Source organism: Trichosurus vulpecula, chromosome 1 (assembly GCF_011100635.1).
Source record: "Trichosurus vulpecula isolate mTriVul1 chromosome 1, mTriVul1.pri, whole genome shotgun sequence".
NCBI lineage: Eukaryota > Metazoa > Chordata > Mammalia > Diprotodontia > Phalangeridae > Trichosurus > Trichosurus vulpecula.
Genome location: NC_050573.1, coordinates 91,736,872 through 91,763,992, shown reverse-complemented (window position 1 = coordinate 91,763,992; position 27,121 = coordinate 91,736,872). Strand labels below are relative to the sequence as shown.

General features: G+C 37.2%; 1 protein-coding gene across 2 annotated transcripts in view; it reads right to left on the bottom strand.

Moving 5' to 3' along the window:
* TRAPPC9 (trafficking protein particle complex 9) overlaps nucleotides 1–27,121 on the bottom strand; it is a 1,018,418-nt gene that overhangs the window by 887,142 nt on the left and 104,155 nt on the right. For both annotated transcript variants that reach the window (XM_036742028.1, XM_036742029.1), the window contains one exon: nucleotides 15,119–15,262. In XM_036742028.1, the coding sequence (XP_036597923.1) occupies nucleotides 15,119–15,262 (144 nt within the window). The remainder of the gene's footprint in view (nucleotides 1–15,118; nucleotides 15,263–27,121) is intronic.

The following is a 27,121-nucleotide window of genomic DNA, read 5'->3' as shown; positions in this document are numbered from 1 at the left end:
ACTAATGTATTGAAAAGGAATCAAAATACAGAGGACTAGAGAAAGAAACCAAAACTATATCTGAACAGGATGAAATATAAATCACTCCCATCATCTTGTCTGCTACTGAAGTTATCCCAAAGATGCACTGAGTGAGTCTACAGAAGATAAGCCTATATCCCAACACTTCTACTGAGTTTTTAAAAATTATTTCATATATATGCATAATAATAGTTCACTGTACATAAAAGAATAATAGAAGAGTGACTTGTCTTAGAATTTGTTTCTGTGTGGATTTCATCAGAAAAAAAAAAGATAAGAACAAGATTAATTATCACTGGTCATCAGGCTTGAATCCGGGGGACCCACTGAACTAATGAAGGAAATACTTATAAATACCTTGGTCTCCTTCAGGCCAAGACACATCAAGCATAAAACCATCAAAGGGAAGGCTATGGCTGATTATGTTAAGAGACTGACTATTATCTTGAAATCAAAGTTAAATGAGAACATGTTGAAAGCAATTAACACCTACAAAATACCAGTCTAAATGTACACATTCAGAACTACGAAATGAACCACAACAAATTTGGAAAGTTTGCTAACAAAAACCTACTCAATATCAATGAAAAACAAGACCCTTGACCCTAAGGCAGCTAAAGAAAGATTAACACATCTGTGTCAGAAAAGGAGGAAAATTAGTAGACATTCTCGGTGTGTGCACATACAAGTCAAAACCTTCAGAAATTCTTTTGGAATAAGCAGACATCACTTTACCACACAAGAACAAAGGCAAATAACACTGAGTTTCTGCAATGCAACCAAAAGTGACTTATCTATAGATGGACCCTATCAAATTACTAAGATTCAAGAACGGAATCAAAAAGTCCTACATGGGCTGGCTACATCTTCATGAGTTCAACCAACACATGTTAACAAAAACACACCACATAAATGGCTGTACAGATTTATTTTTGGAAATGGAGACGGGTTTATGATGCAACTCAGGTCCAGGATATTGCCATCAGAAATTACAGAAAGGTCTTCCTTAAGGGATTCAGACTTAAGCATCAATGTGGATTGTGCAAAGAAATGGTAAAACTGTAGAACACACCACTGCAACTTGTAAAAATTTAGCAACTACCAAAAAACTAATAAGACATAACCTGGAAGCTAGAATTGTTCATCAGAAGTTCACTATCTTTCATGGCCAAACAGACAACAAATATATATATATATATATATATATATATATATATATATATATATATATATATATATATATATACACACATATATAATATATATATATTACACACACACACACACAGACCTCAAAATATCATGGAGAATTCAACCAATAAACTTTACCAGAATCATACCATTATCGCAGATCAAATTGTTGCCACAGTCCCCCAAGTATAACACTGACACATGAAAATTTAAGAACAACAATTTAATAGCCATCGCTATACCAAATATTCATAATCTCCAATACACATGGAATAGAAAGCTTTCAAAATATAAAGACCTAGTAGAAGAGATCAACATTATATAGGAATAAGATTATGGATATGTAATAGCTACTGCCCTGTCTGTTGCTAGCTAGCATTGTACCAAAGATGTCCTCACAAAGGATGAAACTGTATTCTAACATTTTATTTAACTACAAAAAGTAAATATTGTATCTACCTATACTGTAGTCTATCTGGAATGTGTGCCTGTGCTCCCTGCTACCAGATGAGTTAGCTCTGCTTCAAAGTAGCATGGCTGATGGAGGATAAGAGTGGGAGAAGAGACAGTTACCCTCTCTTCTCCCCCAAAAGCAACTTGTTATCAAGGGCCTGGAGCTTTCTCCACTTCTGGTCCCTGGCTTGGCATCCTCTCTCACTCAGGAACTACTTGAACATCATATAGAACTTAGCTATTTAAAGCCCCCAAGGAGAGTGACTAATTTGTCTGCTTAAATAATCAAGTTATTCCCTTCCTGACTCAGAGAGGTATTCATGCTTCATTCATAAAGGGATGACCTTTGTTAGTACATTAAAACCTCATCCTGTGTTCTATATCAGCTTAGCCAGGGAATTGGGGGGAGGGGTAGTAATAGTCACACCTTCCTTATACTCCACACATTGCCCCCTACACACACCCTTGGTTAAAGATTTGCTGCCCCAAACAAATCTACCATGGTGTGGTTTTTGGCTGGTAGGGAGTTTTTTTTGGCAAAGTTCAGGGAGCACAGTACACAGTCTGGAAGCTGGTATTCTTCCACAAGTTGGTGGGCCTGGGCATTACGATAATATCCAAATTAATGATTATAAAAGTTCAACAAGAAAACATCATTTATAAAATTCTTACAAATTAATGCTTCTGTAGTGCTTGTAAATTTTGAAAAGGAAAAGAAAATAAGCTTCCCATATCAGAAGGAAAGCTTGGTCTTATGGTGAATAAAAGATAAAATGACTGAGGAAAACAAAGGTTCGATCTGAGTACACTGATGTATTAAGTAATGCATGCCAATTGCCCAACAAACCAGGACCAAAGCTCCTCAACAAAGGCCTGGACCTCAAATACAGGGGGAGAAAGACTTATCCATTAAAAACATTAACCAAATAAGGCCAATTAATTAAAAGGAAACAATATAACACTAGGTATTAGGTATTTCTAATTGGATGAAAGATTAGGAACTTTCCAAGTTAGAAGGGGGAGAATGAACAGGTGCAATTCCCTGGATTTAGAAAAAGGGGTGTCCCACTCCCCTCAAGTGTGGTATACACAATCAAAAAGACATTGAAACAATAACTGATTGATCAATACAGGGCCAGTTTTCAGAGAAGACATATGGGTTGCTTGAGATGTACAATTGCGAGAAAACTCCTTGCTTTATAGTCTTTGGATCTAAGTTTCTGGTCCGCATAACTTAGGTCCTTAGCTAAGTCTCTAAGCAGCAGGTAGACGTGGTTCAGCTTCTCGGCTACACAGGACTAGGTTCAAACAATGCAGTAAGGTTTTCCCCCAATTCCAACAATTGAATAAAACATTTCTCACAAGAGAGAATTTGGACTAGACCCATAATTGAATAGAAATGGAACTGAGCTAGCTCCAAATTGAGTCACAAAATAGAGTCAGTGTGGGTCACTCAATTCTCTCAATTAACAACTTGCTGTCCTAATCCTCTTAATTCCTTTAATTTCCTCAATCCCTAAAGAACTACCAGAACAAATACGGCTTCCTCTACAGGGATTAGGAATCTGAGGTTGGCTGGTATTCATTCACCTCCTCACCCTTTAAGTGAGAAAATAAACCACTTTGTCTTGGTGCTAGTATAACAACACAGACCACTGGCAGGAGGGTGCACTGGGTATTTTCCCACTCTTCCTCTCCCACTGAGGAGACCCCTCTGCTCTGAGCTGACATGGAACCCAAGGGCTACAACAAACCAACACTGGACCCAGGGACTACAACATTTATTCTCTTCTACTCCCATCCTCTCTGGACTTCCTCACTCAGACTGGATTTAACCCTAGGGGAAGTATGTGAAAATTCCTCTGGGTCCCTGAAATACATAAGACATTCAAATTTTCTCCAAGAATCCCTACAACATATAGAGAATCTAACTAGAAGTCTGAACTCATCCCTTATTAGGGCAAGCAGGCTAACCTTTTGTTCAAAAAGAAAACAAACTCAAAAGAGAAACTGGAGGGGACAGGGAAATGTAAATGTAAAGAACAACACAGAGAGACAGACAGATAATGCCATGTGAGTACAGACACATACATACTATCCCAAAAGTTTTTCGTGCAGTTTTAAGCTGAAAGCAATGAGAGAGAACATGTGCAAGAGAGAATGAGACCAAGTGGAAACATTAGAGGGAGGGAGAGAGGGAGAGGAAGGAAGAGACAGAGAGAGAAAGAGAGACAGAAAGAGAGGGACAGAGAAAGAATGAGAGAAAGGGAGGGAAAGCGAGGGAGAGAGGGAGACAGACAGACAGAAAAGACAAGGCAGAGACAGGGACAGAAACTCCTAAACTGGCCTTGGAATCATGACACCTAGGTTCTGATCTTGGCTGTGCTTTTTACTGCCTAAGCGTGGACAAATCACTAAACTTCTCTGAAATCATTAAAATGAAGATCATGATTTCAGCCCTGCCTACCTTGGAGGGTTGTTTAGAGGATCCAATGAAATAAGACATGTCAAGATGGGTTACCCCAGTGCGTGCACATAGGCCCTACTCTGTCTGCACCGTCAGATGCTGCTTGATCACATACTGGTATTTTTGGTAATAAATTGTCTCTGGCTGTATGAAAAGTTTATTTTTTTAAATGTTCTTTTGATGTAAAGGAATTCCTATAAATTAACTCATGATAAAATCTATAAGCTGCAAATAATATGGCAACAGTATATTTTGCTAAGACTAGGTAAAGTATATGTGATACAGGCTTAGAAAAATCACAGGATTTTAGATAATGTAGTCCAACTTTCCTCATTTTGTCGAGGAAGAAACAAAGGCCTAAGGAGTTTAAATGGTTTCCTTCTACAACTATTTATATTAAACACAATTATATTTTATAATAATTATGTATTAAACAATTATACATATATTATATATTATGTATAATTTATATATTATATTCATAACATATTACATATAAACAATTATATTAAAAGAAAGGGTATTTTATCAGGTGCTGGGGAGGACACAAAGTTTAGATAAAATATAGCTTCCCTTCCTCACCACTCCTGGAGATTACAGGCTAGCAGACGGACAAGAGACAAGCACAAATAACTCTCACAAAGTATATCAGAGGGTTGTAAAAAAAAGTATGTGATGAGGTGGGAAAAGGTGGAGTATCATTTTAAATGGAGAGAAGAAGGGAAAGGGCTTAAAGGAACATTGGAGGCTCAATAGGTCAAGAGAAAAAAGGTGGATATTTCAGAAGGAGGTAACAACGTTAATTAAAGCCACAAAGCTAGGAGGTTGCAAAACTGGGATTCCAACCCAGATCTTCAGTTCCTAAACACAGTGCTCTTTCTACTGAACCATCCTGCCTCTGACAAGCCTCCAATGACCATCACAATGACACTTCCGTCACGACATCCGTAGGAGGTAAGAAAGGTTATTAAAACGCTGAACCCTGGTTTTCCAGTTCTGAATCCAGGGCTCCTCCTATCACATAACATCAAATGTGTCCCATCAAGAAGAGAATCGGCTTATGCATGTTCACCAGCACCATGACAGCTGCTGCCTGGCCTGCTGAGAAACAAAATCTCTGAGCAGGCCACCTTGGTATATGGTAAAGAGGAATCTTTTAGCAAAGGCTCTGGGCCAACAGAGAACCCAAGAGTCAGGAACACAAGCCAAACCAACTTTGTAAACAGTAGCTGGCACCAGAAACAAAGGAGGATGAAGGTAAGGGGCAGAGTCCACAACAGAAAAGATCATTGGTTGTACATTTGACTGACAGAAATCACTGCCAATACCCTCATCTTTAAATAGGAATAACAGTGATAGGTATGAGTCATTTTTAAAGCTTGTTCAGATATCTGATAAGTTAATTGAACCATCCATCTCCTACCCTAGATGACAAGAATCATTGAGGGGCTATCTCCAGAGTATATTACTGATGAGTTTAATTATAGTTTTTATAGGTCAGACCATAAATTAGTGTGGTAGGAATAACTGGAAGGAAGAGAATTATCTACTGGCATACCAGACACTCAAATGTTCAGGGTGGTGGAAAAGGGGGAGAAACAAGGGGAGTACTACATCTTTATTTCATCATTTGTATAAACTGACCATGGAAAATTATCAAAGCACCCTGAAATTTAAAAATTGATATTTTCTCATAAAAAAGCATACTCTATGTACAGGTAGCCAGTACTGGTCATAGTAAAATAGAAAGAAAGTCATTTCTAAATTGGGCCACTCTCAATTGTCCATTTTTATGTCCTAGAATTATATAGTCTTAGTAGGGTCATTCTCAACGATTAACTGAAGGATGAGACATCACCAACAAATGATCATTCAGCCTAAAAGTAAATATATCCAGTGGTAGGGTACTTAATATCCCGAGGGAGTGCTTTTTTTAGACAGATTTTATTATTAGAAAATTCTATATGATGAGTCAGATTTTTGACATTCTATATAACTTTGATACTAGTTCTGCCTCCAAAGAACTGAAGGCATCTCTCTTGTTCCTATTAAGTTTTCTCTTCTCCAGGATAAATATCCACATTTCTTTCAACCGTTTCTTTGGAGGATAGTTTTGGCCTCTGTCATCTGAATATTCTCTGCCTTCACAATGTCATTCTAAAATGTAATTCACAGAACTAAATACAAGACTCTATATGGCATGTGGCCAGGGTGGTGCATGGCATAGCACCTTAATTATTACTGAGCACTGAATCCACTAAAGCCCCAGGTCTTTTTTACATGATTTATCATTTAGTCACATCTCACCCACCTTGTACTTGGATTATTGATTTTCTGAACTTATGTAAAGGACAGTTCATTTAAACTTACTAAATTTCATTTTCCTCAACTAAAATCTTTCTCCCCTTCTGGCTCACCAAAGATCAAGATGACCTAAGTTATCAAAGACTATGCCAGAATGGGAAAGTTCAGGTAGATCCTACCAAACTGGAAAGACTTCAAATCTAGGCCTAGTGTGTTTTTTTTGTGAAGGGGATGGTGGGGGTGCAGTATGCATGCCCTAAGGTAAAGATTCTTCCCTATCACATTCCTTCCATTCTTTGTCCATTTGGGAATTTTTAGTTTACATATTGAGAGGAAAATATGCAGCCATATCTACCAACTTTATCTAAAAACAGATGGTCCATATATAATTTTAAGAACACAGATTTGCTAGAAGGTTGGTAAGCATACTCCTTTAGCTTACATCTACACCCCAATTAAAGGCAGGATATACAAAATGATCCACAAGTAGACAGAATTAAGTTTATAGTAACACTCAAGTTACAAAACAAAACAAAATTAATGAACATTTTAATCTAATTCAAACACTTAAATATCTATTATGTACCAGACACTATAGGAGATACAAAGTTAAATGAGACAGTGCTTTTGCATACCTATAATGCTTTGTATCCTCATATCTGCCTCTTACAAACCCTACTTTTCTTCTAAGCTCAACTTAAGTATCACTACATCAGGGGTTCTTAACCTGTGGTCCCTTTTATAAAATATTTTGATAACTGTATTTCAGTATAATTTAGTCCTTTTGAAATAAAGTATATTTATTTTTACATTGCTTTGAAAGGCAATTATAAAGCTTTTTAAAGCTAGACTTCTATGGAATTTTACAAGTCACCTAATCCAATTTCCTCTTTTAACAGATGAAAAATCAGAGACCAAGAAAAGGGAAGTGACTTGCTTAAGGTCATACCAGGCCTGGTTTCTGTATCTGAAAGAAGGCCTGAGGAATACATCGGGGTAGGGGTGGGGGGGAAATATGTCTATTTACTTCAAAAGAATCCCTGAATTCCTCTTAATAAGTAACAACACATAAATGGCGAAGCTAAGATTTGAACCCAAATTTCCCAACTCCCAATCTTTCCATAACATCATGTTAGCCTCTTGTCCTCAATATTATAATCTAGCAGATTTAGAAATTTGATGATTAAATGTTAAGAGTCAGATTAACCTTTAACTATTTTTACAAGACAGTATTTTTATCTGCACATATACCCAGGATGCCAAATTGGTCAATTATCAACTTCAATAATCCAAATTAAATGAAAAAAAAAAAGCCAACTCTATACCCTAACTGGAGTCTTGTTGCAACACAGTCTTCGTTATAGGACAATCCTACATCTTCAGTAACAAATACTCCAGGGCAGTTGATATTAATACTAAATTCCTTTGACAGAGTTTACTGACACTTAAACAATGCTTTTAATATAAGGCCAGAGATTAACCAAGTTTATAATTTAAAATCTGTTCTGCGATGAAGAGGATCTTAGCAAAGTTCTAATGTACATAAGTTATACTTTTTAAAAATTATATAGCTTGAATGTAGCTAGTACATTTACCAATGTAAATGGAAACAATCATCTATATTATTATGAAATAAGACCCTAGACAGTCTCACTATTTTTTCATGTAATCTCACCATAACACGGATTAAAAAGTAGACATTCAAAATGACATCATTATATCTAATGTTCAAGGAAGCTAAGTGGACTTCCATGTGTTACAGGAGAATGAATATAAAAAAAAAACTGGTGATGTGAATTTGAAACAGTCCTGAACTTTTTGTGGCCCAGTCCCTCTGCTTAAAATCTCACCTTCATTGGCCACTAGTTACCTGCCCTGATGAAACTAAAGAGGAAAGAGAAAGGTATCATCAGCATCCAAAGTATTCATTCAGTCATTACTAATGATCATGCCAATCAGTATCTGGCATCATGGCAGGTGTATCTGGTAATAGTTAAAGGAATAATAACTGAAGCAGCAGTCACTAATCCAGGTACCCACCATGCAAAGATCTCATCACATTAAACCAGACCACTAAGAAACTGTCGGTGAGGCAATTTCTCACTTTCACTCAGAAAATCAGTGTCAAGTGTTAATTTATATCTGTTGCCCTGCTCAATCTGATTAATTAATCCTTCATTTACCTCAACACCTAAATCAATAAAGATATGTTCCTAAAGTGGGTTGTTGTTGTTGTTTTAATGATCTAATAGAACCAGTAACTTCTGCCATTAACCTAAAATGACACACTGAAGATCAAGTACAAAACACTAAAGCTTTGCCTGGAAAGTGAGCATCACTAAACAACTTACTCATTGAAATCAAGAGAATCAAAAGAACACAAGCAACAAATGTCACAGTCATTTTCCTTTTTACCTAAACTATTCTACCTACAATGAAATGCACATCTTAAATTAGGCAGAAAGGGTATTTATGGAGCCTATGGCAGGCCAAGAAATCTCTAACTAGAAATTATTTTTATGTCAATAAGAACATATAGCCTATTTTACTATCAATGGAATCTCAAGTAACCAAAAGGATACACTTCGGAAAGGTGCACGTGTGTAGCTTCCAAAAAGAAAATCCACCAACTTAAAACTAATCAGCTGGACCTGAAATCTGGGTCTTCAATATTCTTCCTATCCTTAACATCAGGAAGATCAAAGTCCAAAGGAAAAAAATGTAAAACTTCCCTTCTAATTCTATTCATTGCTGAGGGCAAAAAGCATTTGTCTGAGCCATTGCTAAAAAACATACTTGAACTCATGTTTGTCTGCAGAAAATTAAAAATCCATTAATTTGGGTTATGTTTATACTTCTGTCAACTGTAATCATTCCCTTATTTCAACTGAGATTTCTTTCCAGTTCTCATCTGATAAAAAATTAGAGCAATATGAATAAAGCAAGCCAGGAAGCATTTTATTAAGCATTTATTATGTACCAGTCACTGTGCTACTAACTTGGAACAGATGGAAATGAAATTGTCCTAGCCCTCAGGAGTTCACATTCTACTAGAAAAGACAACAAGGATGTATGTAAATATATACAACAGATACAAAATAAGCACAGAGGGGACAATAGCAGCTAGGGTACACTGCAAAGGTTTCACGGAGAACAAGTGTTCTTAACACCTGTTTGTTTTGTTTTACTTGTTTCATCATGGACCCCTTTGCCAGGGTGGTGAAGCCTATGGACCCCTTCTTAGAATTATGTCTCTAAATGAATAGAATATATAGGATTACAAGGGAAATAAATTATCTTGAAATAGTTATCAAAACATCTTACAAAACAGAACACAGGTTAAGAACCCTTGATGTAAAAGGTGGTGTTTGAGTTGAGCTTTGAAGAAAATTAGGGATTCTAAGCAGTACAAGTGAAGACAAAAAGCATTCTAGGTCCACAAAGGCACACAGATAGGATCTAGATTATAATGTGTGAGGAACAGAAAAAGGCCAATTTGACTGTGCCCTAAAGTGTGTGAAGGAGAGTAACATCAAGTAAGGATAGGAAGGAAGATGGGCTCCAGGTGGTGAAGGGCTTACATGCCAGTCTGTTTGATCCTAGAAGTAAATTAACCCCCGGAATTTACTAAGTAGGGAGTTAACCAGAACCCTCATGTTCTACCTGTCAGTAGACAGGGAGCTAAACCAAATGGCCCAAGGCAAGAGAGTTGGAGATCAGTTATATAGGTGACTAAGTGGTACCACTAAAAGAAATGGGGGGGGGGGGAGGAAAAGATTTGAGGGAAATACAATAAGCTCATTTTGGGACACATTGAGTTTGAGGTCACAGAAAACAGGTGGCAATGGATTGTAAGTAGTTTAACATTCAAACATAAAGTGAGGAAAAAAGGTCCATTTCCATCTACCCATGGTTCCATACAACCTATTTCAGGATAAAAAGGTAGAGAATACAAGAATGGTACAGAAAGGAGGTAGAGGTATCATACACTATTAAACTTTAGCTATCCTTAGACTATGTGCTACCAGTTTATAAAATACTCTCTTTTTAAACCTTGTGCATCCTAGATAACATAAAAATAGGTACTTGGTGAAAACCATCATCACATCCCTCTACTATGCTCCCACAACCCTAGCAAAGATACTGGAAGGGCCTACTAACTGAGACCAAAGGAATATTACGCTAAATAGGTCTGCCTGGATGGCCCACTGGCATCTCAGACTCAACATGCACAAAACAAAACTCATATTTTTTCCCTTAATGCACAGGCTACATAGGCACATTACTTTGTTTTATCTTTAAAACAATTCTGTGAGGTGAATATATTAATACTTCAAAGATCTATAATTTTGGTCAGTCTGGGTATCTCCTTCCACTGATGCAGGCTGCAATCTCTCTATAACTTAGTGGATGGTCCTTGAGAGCTGCTATGGTAGAAAAATTCATTACCTTGAAATGGGTGTGATGATGGGCCTCTCCAAATGGAACCAGGTTGATTCTTGGAACAATTGATATACCATTAAGAGCCTGGACTCAGTTAGTATAGCCTCTGAGAAATCAAAATAACCTCCACATCATGATGAGGTACAAGAATAGGACTTTTATGTAAAGTGAGGTAAAAAAGAAAGGTAATATTAACCCCATTTAAAAAGAGAAAATAAAGGCTTAGAAAGAATAAAGGACTTTCCCATGATCTGCTAGTTGTAAGGAACTCAAACCAGAGCTTTTAGTAATGATTTTTATGGTCTTTAACCACTACATCTTTACATGTGGTGAAAGAGTTAGAAAGAGTAACTGAAAATGTTAATTATAAAGTCAAGCGTATAATGCCATAAGCCATAACTGTAAAATACTTGTCTTAGATTCAGACAACTAGGTTCAAGGCCCAACTTTGTTTCTCACCAATTGTGCAACAAGGAAACTCTATGCATACAGGTGAGAAAATACAAAACAGATAACTCATCAGCCTCAACTTTTTCATCTACAAAATGTAAATAGTAACATTTGCACTACCTACCTTCCAGTGTTGTTGTATGCAAAACATTTTGTAAACCCAAAACACTATGGAAATATGAGGTTACCATTTAATAAAAGTAATTCTAAATAATAAGACTGCAATACAAAAATAACAATAGCCCAATTTTATAAATGAAGAAACCTTATAAAACTCATAAAGAATTAAAACTATTTTATCCAAAGTCAAGCTAGTTATTTTCAGGCTGGTGAGAAGAGAACTTTCTCAACCTACTGACTTTTGTCCTTTTCCAAAGAGATTCCAATTTAAACCAATTACCACTAACCTGAAGACCTTTAAGGACATTCCTATTGGTTCAACATTATTAAATGTCCCAAGTTCCTCTGCTTTCAACCTAAGTACCTTTGAATCACTAATTAATATGATCTCACAGAGTCAACATAATGCTTTAACATTTCACATGAAAACAAATCTGACATCTCTTCAACATAGACAAAAGACAGTACTATCATTTTGGTAACCTCTCTTCCCAAATGAACAAATGAGGGTGCTCTATGAAAAAGATATGCTTTATTATTATGCCATATGAAATCCATTAAATTCTTAGGAGGAGAAAAGCTATGTTAAATAAGAAGAAATTGTAAAGGAAAACATTAGAGTAGAAGAAGCCCTGGGTTCAAAATCTAGTACTGACACTCACTATCTGAATGGCCTTGGGCAAGTCATTTAACCTCCATGGGTCTTAATTTCCTATTCTGTAAAACAAGCGGTTGGCCTAGATCACCTCTAAAGTCCCTTCCAGCTCTAAATCTATGAGCCTATATTCAAGATAGGGATGATAAATCCTCATATACTTATGACCAGTAAGGTCACCAAATTTGTCATCAAATTCGATGACAAGTAAGGTCCCTTCCAACTCTGAGATTTTTTAAGAGGTTATACTGTGAGAAATTGGTGTAATGAGAATAGTGGCCTTGTGGAGAGAAGGGAAAGAAAGAAGGGGAGATGGTTAGGAGAGAAATCTAGATTCATGCCTAGTTTTAGCATTTATTAGTTTGTGAGATCTTAGGAAGCCACAACCTCTCCAATTCTCTGAAACACAAATAACAATACCTTTCTTGTGTACTTCACAGAGTGATTGGTGGCTCATATGACATAGTGTATATAAAGCACTCTATAACCATAAAATACTAGTGAATGTAAATTGTACTCATTAATTCCAGGATTCTCAGCTTTTAATTATATTCCACATACATAATAAAAAAGGAAGAAAGGTGAGAGGAAAGGAAAAGACAAAGAGAAGGGAATAGAGATAGAGAAGAGAGAAGGGAGAGAAAGAAAAGCTGAAAGGAAAGGAAGAAAGAAAAGTAGAAAAAAAATCATTATCATTATGGAAGCATCTTTCTTTTCACATAAACTGCTTGATTGAAAAATCTAATTTAATCAAGTCTATGTAAGAACTGAGATGATGAAGCTCTTCAAACTTTAAAAAAAAATTATGTGAATATCATGGAAAGAAATCTTACTAGAACAGCTTAATTCAAATTCAGATTTAGACTTTATTTATTTTCCCCTCCAGTACTTCTGGGAGATATCGCAAAAACATGTTTTCAAGACCTAGGTGTGAAAAGAGCACCACACTAGGCACTGCAGAGAGATAACACCAAGGAGCCAAGTACAAATTCCTAAAAACTCCCATAAGGAAAGAAAGTGATTTGGGAAATACAGCAAGATCCACAGATGGCCACAGCTAAATAAAGAACTGGTTTTTCTCTTAGTACTCACTAAAGCAAACACTAGAATTGGAGATTAACAACTAAAAGGGACCTCAGAGGCCACAAAATCCTGATGTTTTACAGATGAAGGAAGTGAGTTTGAAGTCACATGGCTGATAAGTATCTGAGGCAGAAGATGAATTTCTATCCACTAGGTCACCTAGCTGCCTTACTGTAAAGTGTCTAGTTAAACCATGTGCCAACTCTGGATGAAGTATCTATAAAATTAACTAATATTTTACCTGTAATAATAAATAAGCATGAAAAGATATTACAGATCAAAGAATGTCACCACACTGATTCAGACCAATAATCAGAATTTTTCTTCTGGCAGTAACTAATTATTATTCATGGATAAATTAAAATGGTGAAAACTACAGAGATCCCCTACTTGGAAGAACTAAAGAAGAACAGCAAAAGACAGCAATAACAAACTCCAGAAGAAGCTACTGTAGGAGAGAGTACCGACATCCTCTGGGGGAAAAAAGACTCCAAATATTCAAGATTGTGGGTGTCTAGGAATTTACCCAGAGATTATAAGTAGATGACAGCTGGTCAATAATAATAATAATAGCAGCTAGCATTTATATAGCACTTATCACGTGCCAGGCACTGTGCTAAATGCTTTACGAATATTATACAATTATACCTCATTTGATCCTCACAACAATCCTGAAAGGTAGGTGCTATTATTATCATTCCCATTTTACACATAAGGAAACTGAGGTAAACAGAAGTTAAATGAATTGCCCGGGGTCATACAATTAGTGTTTAAGGCTGGATTTGAACTCAGGTCTTCTTAACTCCAGGCCCAGCAATCTATCCATTGCACTACCTTGCGGCCTACTAGGTGTCTATTTATTAAGAGATTGTTGGGGGAGTTGGAGGTGTCTATTTTGTTTTCCTCAGTCATTCAATAAAACTTTTCTTCTTTAATTTTGTAAACAAGATCCTTGAAAGGGAAGGAAAAGAAGTTGTATCAGAATACTGAGTGGTGTCAGGTAGTGATTTTCTGAGATTTTCTAAGTGGAGGCTACAAATCAGAGAAGTCAAAAATCCTCAAATATGTAACATACCTTCAATGTTGTGAGAGTTGAAGGCAGAAGGACTATTCCAATGACTTTGATGCAGATGATTCCCAAATCCAGATCTCATACCTCAAAACCCACCCCACATCTCCACCAAACTCCAGCCACACATTTCCAACCATCTGCTGGAGAGCTTCACCTAAATGTCCCAAGAGCACCTCAAACTAGACCTTTCCCAAAACAAATTCATCCCCTTCCCCCCAACATTTGCCACTTACCCCAAGTTCTCTATTCCTACTAATGGCATGACTATCCTCCCAGTCATCTAAGTTGAAAATGCTGAAACCATATTTGACTTTTCCTTCTTCCTCCTCTCCTATTATTCAATTCATCATCTTGCCCTACTTTATTTGGCCTCTGAAATATCTCCCAGAATTGTACACACCATCACCTCTCACTTTGGAATAATTGAATAGCCTCCTAATTTGTCATCTACCTCTAGTTTCTTCTCTCTTCAATCTGTTCTTTCATACAGTTGCCTATGTAATTTTCTTAATGCTTCACTCAAGTCGCATCAGTGCCTGGCACATAGTAGGCATTATATAAATGCTTATTCTCTTCTTTTCTCATCCTGCTGAAAAACCATAAGTTGTTCCCCATCACTTACTCAAAAAAAGGTATCAATGCCTTTTATGAGTTTACTTAAAATGAGCACCCTGAGGCCACAAATGCAGGCAGCTGAGCATAGCCTGCTGGACAGCATTTATTTACTTCTCAGAACAATTGCTGAGCAGAGGCAAAGAAATGGTCAGCCTTTTTACCTGGGTTCCCAACAACTATTCCAATTGTCTAGGTGTTAGTGTGCTTTAAAAAGAAAAAGGAATTTTTCATAAAATTTACTCACCCTGATCAGACAAAAAATCCAACATGGTCTGTAAAAGGAAGGACAAATGTCTGACTGAGAGTGCAGGATTCCCCATTCTTCTGGAAGCATACACTAATTCATGAAGCAAGCGCATCTGCACGGCTGCCCATCCTCTGTGAGTTCCTGCAAGGGAAGGACCAGAATCATTTTTAAGTGTTCAAAAAATGACAATTAGCGTTTTGGAAATGCATAATGATGAACTATGTAGAAACTTGGAGATTCCAAAAAAAATTCTTCAACTATCATAGCAGCAAATGATTTACAACAAGAAAAGTTCTTAGAGATCAACTAATCCAAGTTCTTCATTTTATAGGTACAGGTAGTCATGTGGGTAATAGAGTCCAGATTCAAAACCAATGTCCAAAACAGATCTCAATGTTTCTCCCAAACCTACCAAATCCCAGGTCCACAACCTCAGCATTATTCTCCATTCCTGACTCCACCTCACACACCCAATCAGTTGCCAACCTTGTCCTTCCTACCACCACAACTCCAAATCCAACACACTTTCCACTAAACCATATTCCTTTCACCAAAAAGAAAGAAAAATCATGGATTCAAGACATATATGCCAGGTGGAAAAGAATATTGGGATTTGGAATGTTATCAAGGTCTTTGGCTACATGTCCAACACTGTCTAGTGGAAGAGCACTTGACTTGGATTCGGAAAATGTGAGCCAAGTCCTGGCTTCCTGGGCAAATCCCTTTTGGGAAGGGATCATCTATAAAAACATCTATAAAACAAAAATGAAACCTTCATAACAGCTACATAAAGGTAAGCTATAACTGAACAAAAACAATTTAAGAAAAGCCATTTTGCAACTAAATTATTACGATAAGTGTAGGATAATAGATAATCATCAACTCACCATTAGGGATATAAAGATTTAATTTGTAAAAATGAGATGATTTCCCCCCAGAAACTTGTAATATCTTAAAGGCCTTCAACATCATTAACCTGATACTGGCTTCAATATTATATGGATCTACGATTTTGTCAATATAAATATCCTCTCCAACAAAGAAGTTTATAATCCCTCTGATCCAATCACATTCTATTTTGTATCATACTTATTTGGTTATGTGTTGCATTTCTTCCCCCTCCCCCAAAGAGATTATGAGATGCCTGAGGGCAAAAACTGTTATTTTTCATGAACTCAGGCCCTAAGTCCCTATAAATGCCCTTTCCACTAAGACACAATGCCTACTGGTCTCTCAGGAATCTTTAAAACACAAAAATAGTAGCATAGTACCTTTAATATAGCAGTTATAGGTAAGAGAAAAAGAAAGTCCTCCCAAATTATCTGTCAGTTGAAGCAGAGGCACCAAAAAGCAAAGCAATGAATTTTCTTTAGAGGTTTAATAAATGTTGTATCTAATTTAGTCACAAATTCAAGAAGATCCAATTAAACTAACTTCAATGCTATCCTATTAAGTCTATTTTCTAATTTTCAAATTGGACCAAATATGGCATTGCTGAATAAAAAAATTGCATAATGATCTAGCCAGCAAGGGAAAGGATTAACAACAAGTAAGCCTGGGTTTTACAGCACTGCTGAACCTTAATATTGGCTAAGCCATAACTTGTGTAATTCAAATTACCCTTCCTGTAAAATAAAAAGACCTTTTTTTTGTTAAGACAGATCTGCAGCTACAACTACAAAAGTGTATAAGCCCAAGTCCAATAAGCTGCCAAAGAGATAAATTTTTCAAGCACAATATTTTTAATGCTTAAAAGTAAGTTTCCCAGTTTTAGAGTTTGTTGTAGCCACTACCTTGGCCATTAGCAAATCTATTTGGTTTGTAAGGCTCACCTTTTTAAAAGTTCCCAGCGAAGACATAATCCCTCATAGATAAAAAAAGGCAGAACAGAAAGAATGCCCAAAAAGCCATGCAATCTCAACATGAACAAAATAATGATAACACGTATATGAGCTTATTATGTGCAAGGCACATTCTAAGCACTTTATAATTATTATCTCATTTGATCCTTCACAACAACCCTGGGAGAGAAGTGCTGATTATTATGCCAATTTTACAGATGAGGAAACTGAAGTAAACAGAGGTTAAATGACTTTGCCCAGGGTCATATGACTAAGGAAGTATCTATGGCTAAATTTGAACTCAGGTCTTCCTGACTCCAGGTCTGAGCTCTATCCTTTGTGTTACCCAGCTGTCTCCAAAAAAATGATAATAAATTTTCCCTTAAGATGGAGAACACACTAGATTCTGAGCAGAGGACATGACTGTTACTACCTAGAAAATAACCTGGCATCAGTAAAAAGGTCTGTTTTAAACAATTATGTAGTTTAATCTTAAAAAGATCGATATGAGATGAGACAAGCAGCACAGCATAATGGAAAGGAGCTGGCCTAAGAGGCAAGAAGACCTGAATCAAGTCCAGAATTTTAGAAGTCCAGAATGTTCCTGGCTGTGTGGGTACCCCAGGCTACTTTCAGATGGATAATTGTGAAGACTTCACAGGGTGTGTCTAATGGAGAGGTTTGGGGATTTGGCCTTGTAATTTTGGAAGGCATGCCCTTCCCCTCCCCACCCCCTCAGATGTTAGAAGATAAAGAACTTCCTGTGAGCTATTTGTTCTCTGCTCCAGGAAGGGTCTCTCCTTCCCTCCACCCCATCTCTTCTCCAAGACTTTCAGACGCCACCTTGGCAGTTGAGTTCTGATAAGGAAAAACCTGAACAAACCGGATCAATCTTGGTCCTCTGTGTAGTTTTCACGCCTAGACTGTAAGCCCCCCCCACCCCCCCAGCCAATGGTGAGAAGGGATAAAGGTGGGTGGGAATCTTTTTCACTAAGACTATAAATTAAGGCAGGTTCCCTTTTACCTCACCTCCTCCATTATGGAGGTGTGCCCAAATCTTGCAAGGTTTGTAGAATAAATTTACTTTATTTCTCTTAAAGATGTCTCTCCTACTATTTAAAAATTCTGTCCCATAAAAGACTATAAATGGAATTGCACAGAAAGCTGTTACCTGCTTGCAAACTCTCCACCAGGAGCTCCCTACACTGAATAAAGCACAGGTCTGAATTTTTTTTTAATCTTTAAAAATACCTTTCTCCCCAAGTACAAGATAATTAGATTAGTTACTCTTTATTTTATGTAATAAAATATTTTGAATTCTTTACTATTAGAAGCATTTTCACATACATTATCTTATTTGATTCTCACAACTTGCTGTAGTGAGATGGGCAGGGCAAAAATTATCTCGATTAATAGACTGGAGCACAGAGAATTTCAGCGACTTTTTGAAAAGTATACCACTGGGAAATGGCAGAGCTAGGACTGGAACCCAAGGCTTCAGACTCCAAATCCAGGCCTCTTTCTACCACACCATTAAAGTACTGGTGGGTTGGCACAGAATAATTTGGGGGGTTGAAACCTTGGATAGCCATCAGTGCCATCTGTGACGCTATGTGTTGCCCTTCTCATTTTCTCCCACCTGCATCACATAATTCAGAGATGAATGGCATCTGTTTGTATAAAAGGTAATTGTGCCAAATAGGGGAAAAGGGTGATGGAGAAAAAGAAGAAGTCACAGACTGGCACTATGGAGAGGAAGGATCTCCCTTCTTCATAGAGTAGAAGCACCAGGTCTCCACTAGAATGAAGAGGCTATTGTGGCCAAAATAAATTAATGTATTTATGTTTAAAGGCATTTCCAATTCAAGCTTCCATTTACCTGGTGGCACCAATATATACTGACCATCCAATCCCCACGTCCTACCCAAAACACCTTTAATGAGCCTGTAGCAAAATCAAAAGTTCCAGGAAGAACTCTTCCTAGGCTACTTTATCATTCCAGTCAATAAACAAACACAAGTTTTCTCCCTCCTGGAAATGTTATATTGTATTACAAAATCCTGCAGACAAAGAGTTTTTCTCTAACTAGATACACCAAAGGGTCAGCAGTAAATGCGTTGACAGCAGACAACAGGAGTGCTTAGTGTGTTACCATCTTCAGCTTACTAATGTATTGAGTACATCCAAAGCAAAAAGAGTATTTGCTGGTATCAGAGAAGCTTATCAGGACCGGGCCACGTAAATCTTTCTTGGCCATTATTTACTTTCCAGTGGCACCTCAATTGCCGGAATAAAATGCTGCAGCACCAACACATTTATGAGTAGGTCTGTACAGTTTACAGGTTTTGTTCTAGTTTTATCAGTTTTTTCTCCCAGAATGCAGACCTACGAATACATCAAGGAAGGTGTTTAGAGCCATGTTGTGATAAAGCACCTATATAGTTGGGAGTTTAGAGACCATGTCACTCTGGCAAATAATAACACATCTGTAAACAAAGAACACTTGAGCTATCCAAAATAACTGGATTTAGTTCTTCCCCAAAAGATAAAACTAAAGAAATAAAAGGGCACACGCACTGAGAAAGCAGAGCTGTCAGGATGTTTTCCTTCAGAAAAGAAGTCTGTTATTGTAGAAAGTACAATGTAAAAACACTATAAGTATTCAAAATATTTGCTTTTTTCCATAGCAAAAGCTGGAAATCAGGTGGATGCCCACTGAAAGGGTAGGGAATACCTGAACAAACTGGTGTATAAGAATGTAATAGACTATAATTTCACCATAAGATAAAATGGATAGGTAAAATTCAAAGAAACACCAAAAGAATTGTAAGAAGTAATATCTAGCATAGCCAAGAGAATAATATACACAATAAGATAAGCAAAAAGAACACTAAAATTAAGATGAATGCGGAAGAACTATGAAACCAAAGTCCCAGAGGACTGATGAGGAAACAAACCTCTTTCCTTTCTGTAAAGAAATGGGGAAATTTTGTGTATGTCAAACTTGGTAACTCTGGTTTCTCTGAAGAGTTTTTCTTTGTTAAAAGGAAGATTTCATGGAGTGGGAGGATATCAAGAATAAACATAGAATATGGCACAAGATATAAGCCAGGGCTGTCCAACCTTAGCTTTTTATTGAAACAATAGTCAATATATTTTGATTTGCTATTTTAGTGAGAGCTCTGCAGTAGCTCAGCTTCCTATACTAAAGCATTTACGTAAATTTCATTTTGAACAGTCCTGATATAAGCTATAAAATTTGTTTTGAAAAAAAGACAAAATAAAGCACACCAGACATAGAGCTCAAGTTCCTTCCCAACCATTTCCTAGCTGTGTGACCTTTAGCAAGTCAGTTAAATAAAGTCTCAGTTATCTCATCTATAAAATTTTGCCAACACCATTCACATAACCTGCCTCACAGGTTTGTATCATAAGGAGGAAAGGAGAATGTGTATAAAAGCATTCTAGAAAATTCACAAGTGTTTCTACATAGCTTCTTTCCTTTATTGCCACCACATGAGTCATCAGAAAACCTTCCTAAGACTGAGACTTCAGAAATATTTAACAACTTTTTTTTTTTCTGCCCTGATCCTTGGAATTAGTGATTCACCAACAATTCAACAAATATTTATTAAGCCCCTAGCACAACTTTAATATGACTGGCTCCTAGTCAGGGATGGAATATAGCTAAACAAAGGCTAGAAAGAACATTAATTTTGCTTAAAGTCCAAAAATTTTAATTTTTTACAAAAGGCTTTAAGATGACAAGCAAAAGAGTAGGCGAATGGAGGAACCACCTACATGTACACAGCAAGCTAGATTCCACAGGGCCTGGTCATATTGTAGGAAGCAGAATAGCAATAGACATGACCAAAAATTCATAGCAAGTATACTCCAAGTAAAGAGCAAGCAATAAAACCCACAGACACTGGGATCTAGACCAAAAGCACAAAATAAAAGTAACAAGCAAGAAGAACTAGACGGCCAAATGCAAGGGGACAAATTTGACCTCATAAGTACCACTGAAAGTCAGTGGGATGAAGCCCATGACTGAAATATGGTTCTGGGTGGGTATGCCTTATTCTGAAGTTACAAGATAAATAAATGAGGGGAAGTCATATTCTATATCAAGAAGATAAATTCATGGAAGGAAATCCATGAAGCAGAGTAGAAAAACTTCTGGATAAAGATCATTACAAGAAGAAATGAAGCAATTGTATCACCAGAGCATCCCACATACCAGCTACATGAGAAGGAAAAAAAAAAAAGATGACAATTCAAGAAAAAGATCACAAGCCTAGGGCAGAGACATGACATAGCAATGATTGGGTAGGGGGAGGGGGACTTCAATTACTGAAACATCTCCTGGAGTTCTCTCTCTCAGGGAAGAAAAAAAATGGCTAGAACTTCTGGCAAAGTGGACTGTGAGTACTTCTTAGATTGTGACTCCCAACCCCACGATCTCAAAAAAGAAATATATCCAACATATATTAATTAAAATTGGAGCAAGAATAAGAAAAGCTAAGAAACACCTCTATGTAATGAAATGCCTTCTGGAAGAACAATGAAGGACTCTGTGAAGGTGCAGTTCCCCTTAATTGCCCCCAACCTGATGCACACTCATCACCATCAACTCTGCAAAACCTACTTGAAGCAACATCCACTAAGATCCTTGTCACACAGAGTAAGCTAGTTTTCCCTAAAAAAAGTAATGAAACTGCCCTTGAGACTTAATTGGTCCAGAGGTTTAAGGCTCAATCAAGCCACTGACATGATTTTGAACTCCTTGCTGCCATGTGAGTCAATACAACCTCCTAATAAGATACATCTTCTCCAAACAAATTCATTAGTTCTATGGGATCAAAAGAAGAAAAGGAATAGCAATAAGAAACTCTACAATGATGGAAAAGAGAATTTTTAAAAGAAAATAGAATGGAAATTAGTGTAGAAATTAAAGTTCTCAAATAAGAAATCAGTAAAACAAATAATTAGAAACATGATATAAAAATCACTACAAAATACTCTTTAAAAAAGAATGACACATTTTGACTTCAAAAATTCAAAGACAGAAAAAATGTGACTAATAAAAATCAAAATGCAACAATACTATAAATATACACAAACAATATACAAGCCAAAGTAACCAGCCTTGAAGACACGATGTACAGAGATAATTTAAGAATCATAGGTGTCCCACAAAAACATGACTTTAAAAGCCTGAATACCACATGCAGGTAAAAATATTTAAAACTTATCCAGAAGTTCCCTGTAAATGGGAACAAAATATTGAAAGTTCAAATTTAAGTCACCAAAGTGTGAAATATTGCATACAACATGAGAGTTTGGTCAGTTTTGCTTAGCTGTTTTGATTTGTTACAAGGAAGATTTCAATCAATCGACACAAATTTCTTAAATACATTTGTGCTGGAAGATTTCAATCAATCGACACACATTTCTTAAATACATTTGTGCTGGGTGCTATGTCAGTTAGGTAATAAATGCCCTCAAGTAGCTATTATCTACTGGGGAAAATAATAAGATGCACACAGATAAGTGAATAAAAATATACTAAAAATAAACACAAAGAAATGAGGAGGGGAACAGAAATAACGGAGGAAATTTTTCAACAATGTTTTTCCCATGCATATTTTAACAATCATACAAGATCCTTGAAAGATGTTAACAGAGATAGTTTTGTTCAAAGATCCTCTGATAATATTAATAACAAAAGAAACAAAAAACAAGGAAATCTATGCTTGCTCAAGGTACTTGTCACTGTTAGGGAGAAGTTCAGAACAGCATTACAATTGAAGAAGGATTACCTAGAAATATTGAGCTCCCTGTCCCAAGATGCTCCTATTCAGATGACACTGTATTGATTAAATCAAGCCCCAGAGTAGAAATAATGACTACGTGTGTGTGTGTGTGTGTGCGCGCACATAGATACGGAGATATATATGTCTGTGTGTATATTAAGTGTATATACACACACATATACACACATATACAAATATATGTACACACACACATATATATACACATACATACGTCTACACACACATACACACACACACACACACACTCCTTGGACAAACACTGCAAAGGGACAATAAGCTGGGCCCAGAATCAAACAGGAGGGGAATGGGCCAGATTGTCTTTAAAAAGTTGTACAGGGGGCAGCTAGGTGGCGCAGTGAGTAGAGCACCGGCCCTGGAGTCAGGAGGACCTGAGTTCAAATCCGGCCTCAGACACTTGTCACATGTACTAGCTGTGTGACCTTGGGCAAGTCACTTAATCCCAATTGCCCTGCCCCCCCCCCAAAAAAAAAGTTGTACAGGTGTTCTAATGACTCCACACATCTCTCTGAAACAAAGTCCCATTTTGGTAACACCAATATACTTTCGGTGATGCTGTACAGTCATGTACAACATGCGTGAGTCATGGAATACTATAATCTCCAAAAAAGGGAAGCTAAAGGTCACCAAAAGAGTAATCAAGAGGCACATGGTAGGCATAAACAAAACACATTACAAATAAGGAATTATCTAGTAATAGGGTAAAGGAAAAATGTATGACTAAAAAATGGTCATGACCACTTGTGGCCATGGGGTAAAAAAGAGAAATAGCAAGTGGACAGTTCAAATGTTCCAATGGTACTCATGTAATGTTTAAAAAACATGAGGAAGCTCCCCAGCATTTTTGATGGACCCCCTATGGTAACTTTGAGAGAAGTCATGGACAAATGTCACAAAAGATAAACAGATGTATAGGAGTTACAAGAAGTGCTTATATATATCAACAAGTTTACAGATCCCTTAGAGCGTCTGAGTATTATTTTTAGACTGAGACTTAACAGTACAGAATCCATAATTGGGATATGGCTGCGAATGGTTATATTTTATCTAAAATGCACCACATAGACAAAAAGGCAAGTCATTTAAATTACTGCTTGCCTCAGTTTCCTCATCCATAAAATGGGGATATTAATAGCACATATCTCCCAGAATTGTGAGAATAAAATGAGATATTTGTTAAGCAATTTGCAAACCTTAAAAGTGCTATGTGTATACCAGCTATTATTATTTTTGTTACTCTTATTAGCAGAGCAGAAATATGCAGAAATCCAGTGGAATGGGGAAATATGGTAGAGAAAGTTTAAGTGAAGAAAAGGAATGCTGGGTGTAATCTGGCAGATATCATTGATTCTGTGGGAAAAGATTTAAGAGTTCAGAAAGGATAGGTGGAATCCTATGGCCTAAAATTCTAAAGGAAAAGTCAGCCCAAGACGAAAAAGGAACTATCAGAAACGAAATTCTGAAAACACATGAAGAAACAAAATGCACCAAGAAGGAAACTAGGAGGCAGCACAGCAAAGTAGAAAGGGCACTGGAACTGAAATCCACAGATCTGGGGCCAAATTCCAGTTCTGTCACTTATTATCTGTGTGACCCTGGGCAAGTCCCTTCACTTTTCTAGGCCTCAATCTCCTCTTCTGTAAAATGGGAATGACAGTACCTACCTCATAGGGTTGTTGTGAGGGTAGATAGATAGACAAACAGACAGATGCTTATTCTTTTCTCCCTTCCCTCCCCCTCCAACACTTACCCCCCTTATCCTACATGCAAGATTACGTTTCTAGACCACAAGCAGGCCAGTTTGGCTAGATCATAGTATGTGAAGGAGAGTAATATTTAACAAATCTGGAAAGAAAGACTAACTAGAGTGAGCCCCTTGTCATCAGGATGCTGAAAAAAGAGACTCTTCTAACCTAAGCTCCTTCTCCTGCTCTGTTGCTGTTCAGGGCTGACAAGAAACTGGTAGTGGCTTTTGGAAGAATAAATGCTCAGGATGGGGTTCAGATGCCAATTCCTCCTAGAAGATGGGATATTCAGGGTTCATATGGTGACTCAAAAACCCCAGCAGAAAGCAGAAGAAAAAAAAAAACTGAAGCATCAAGGTTGCAGAAAGTGGTGGTACAAAGAGACCAAAAGGATGAAAAGAGCCTAGAGACAATCTGGCAGAGGCCTATCCAGCATCTGTTGTGTCCATCTACAGGGAAATTTTCAACCAGGAGCAGGAGGTTAACTTCTGGCTAACCTGTCCAAAAGCCTAGACTTGAGTCGTGTGATCTACAGTAGACCAGGAAATGTGAAGAAGCTGACTTGGCAGTTGATTGGCAGGCCCTGTGATGGCAATGAGAAGGTTGAGGAATATTTCCAGGCTTTAGCTGTACCAATGATCCATGTCCAATTTGCCCTGCTACTTTGAAAACCTCCTCATCTACTGTCTACTCCAGAAAGCCCCTGTTACTTACATACTTATTATGCTTGCCCATGAGTGACATCTCAATGGATGGGATGATAGCAAAGAACCTGGGTCCTAGGGTGTTCTGCCTGCTGAAGTTAGCAGAATACATTTGTCAAAACACTGGGCTTGGCCCCTGTAAGCACAGAGCTACAAAGTACACCTGCCTCCTCCCTGAACATGGCAGAAAGCCTATACATGATTCCAAAATCGCACCCAAGGAGTACAAGAAGCTTGACTTGACCCAGGACCTGGCCAATATATTCCATTTCTATACTATGAATCCAAAATGTGGAACTAATCATGAAACTCAACCCCAAGGCCAGGACTTTGAATAGTGGCTCAGAATAGCACAAATAGGCCTTTGAAGACCTGAGAATACTTCTGCTGCTTCCTTCTACCCTGCCATCATAGCCCAAGCATCTTGATGGAGGAGAATTCTTCAAAAGCTTCAAATGGAAGCAAGTAGCCCCTGTTGGCTTTTGGTTTTGGTTCCTGGATTTTTTTAAGGCCACTGTACCAAGCCTTAGATCAAACCTTCATGGCTTCCTATTTCGGGATTCAACATTTCTTATGATGTATGATGAAAGTCTTCATCAAAAACACCACTTGAAAAATCAGCCAAAAACCTTAAAGATGACTAGAGCTGCTTCTGAAGCACCATAGGCCATTCAAATGAAGGCCCTTCATCATGAAGTAGCTGCCAGTCTCCGCTGTCTAAATGGAAACTACAGTGAGTTATATTGTATTTAAATACCATTTATTTATGCATCTCTTTGACATATTTCATCCCTCCCAAAGCTCAAGCAATACAAAGCAAACTACTTGGTGGGAGAAATGTCTATAACTACTGTTATCAAAGGTAAAAGTAAAGCTGCTAAGAGTAATATTTCTTACTTTCCCCTCCTAAATATTTTTAAATTAAAATCTATACAATAAACATTTTATTACATGTTGGAAACTAGCAAGCATTCTTCTGAGAACATTACATGATGTTTACTTAGAGAAACAGGAAGATCAATGTGGTGCAAAATAATTTCTCCTGCCCTTCAAAAGGATGACACATTTTAACATTTTGCCACCTTTTATAATAGTAATTTCCTCCCAGAGAACCAGATGAAAAATGACCACTCAACTAGTACTAAATTTAAAATGTCAAAGATTTTGAAAATGGATTCATATAAATTATAAAGATTTGGCTATAGGCATCATCACCTTTCCAAGTCTCCACTCTAATTCAAATCAGGATACAATTCTATTATGCCAAATAATTTCTAAGAATTTGCAAATGCCATTTTATTCTTCATAACCCCACCAAAGAAATTTTGCCTGCAGTTACCTCCTTGATAAGATGCAATGCTAGCTTCCTCAAGGGCAGAGACCATGTGAATACCTCTCTAGCTCGAGGGCTCAGCCTAAGGAGAAGATGCTCAATAAACATTTGATCATAATGAGTTGAAAAGCTATGAATAGGCCAGACAAGTTTTAAAGAATGAAAGTAAGGAGGGTGAGAAGAAAATAAGCCATTTCATCCACTAAAATGTAAACAGTTCAAATACAGAGAAATTATGATGTGGTAGGGAAAAATAAATTGGACTTGAAGCAAGAGCTGGGTTCAAGTACTAACTCCTGTCCCCATAATGAAGGGTCAGTGATCTCACTTCTCTGTGACCCTATTTTCTCATCAGTAAAATAGAAAGACTAATACTCATTCTACCAACCTTACTGGGTTGTTGGAATAAAAGTATTTTATAAACGATCCAACATTGTATAAATAGGAGCTATTGTCAGGAGCATTATTATTATACTGCATCCCTACAACTCCAATACCATCTAGTACAAAAGAAATAAATCA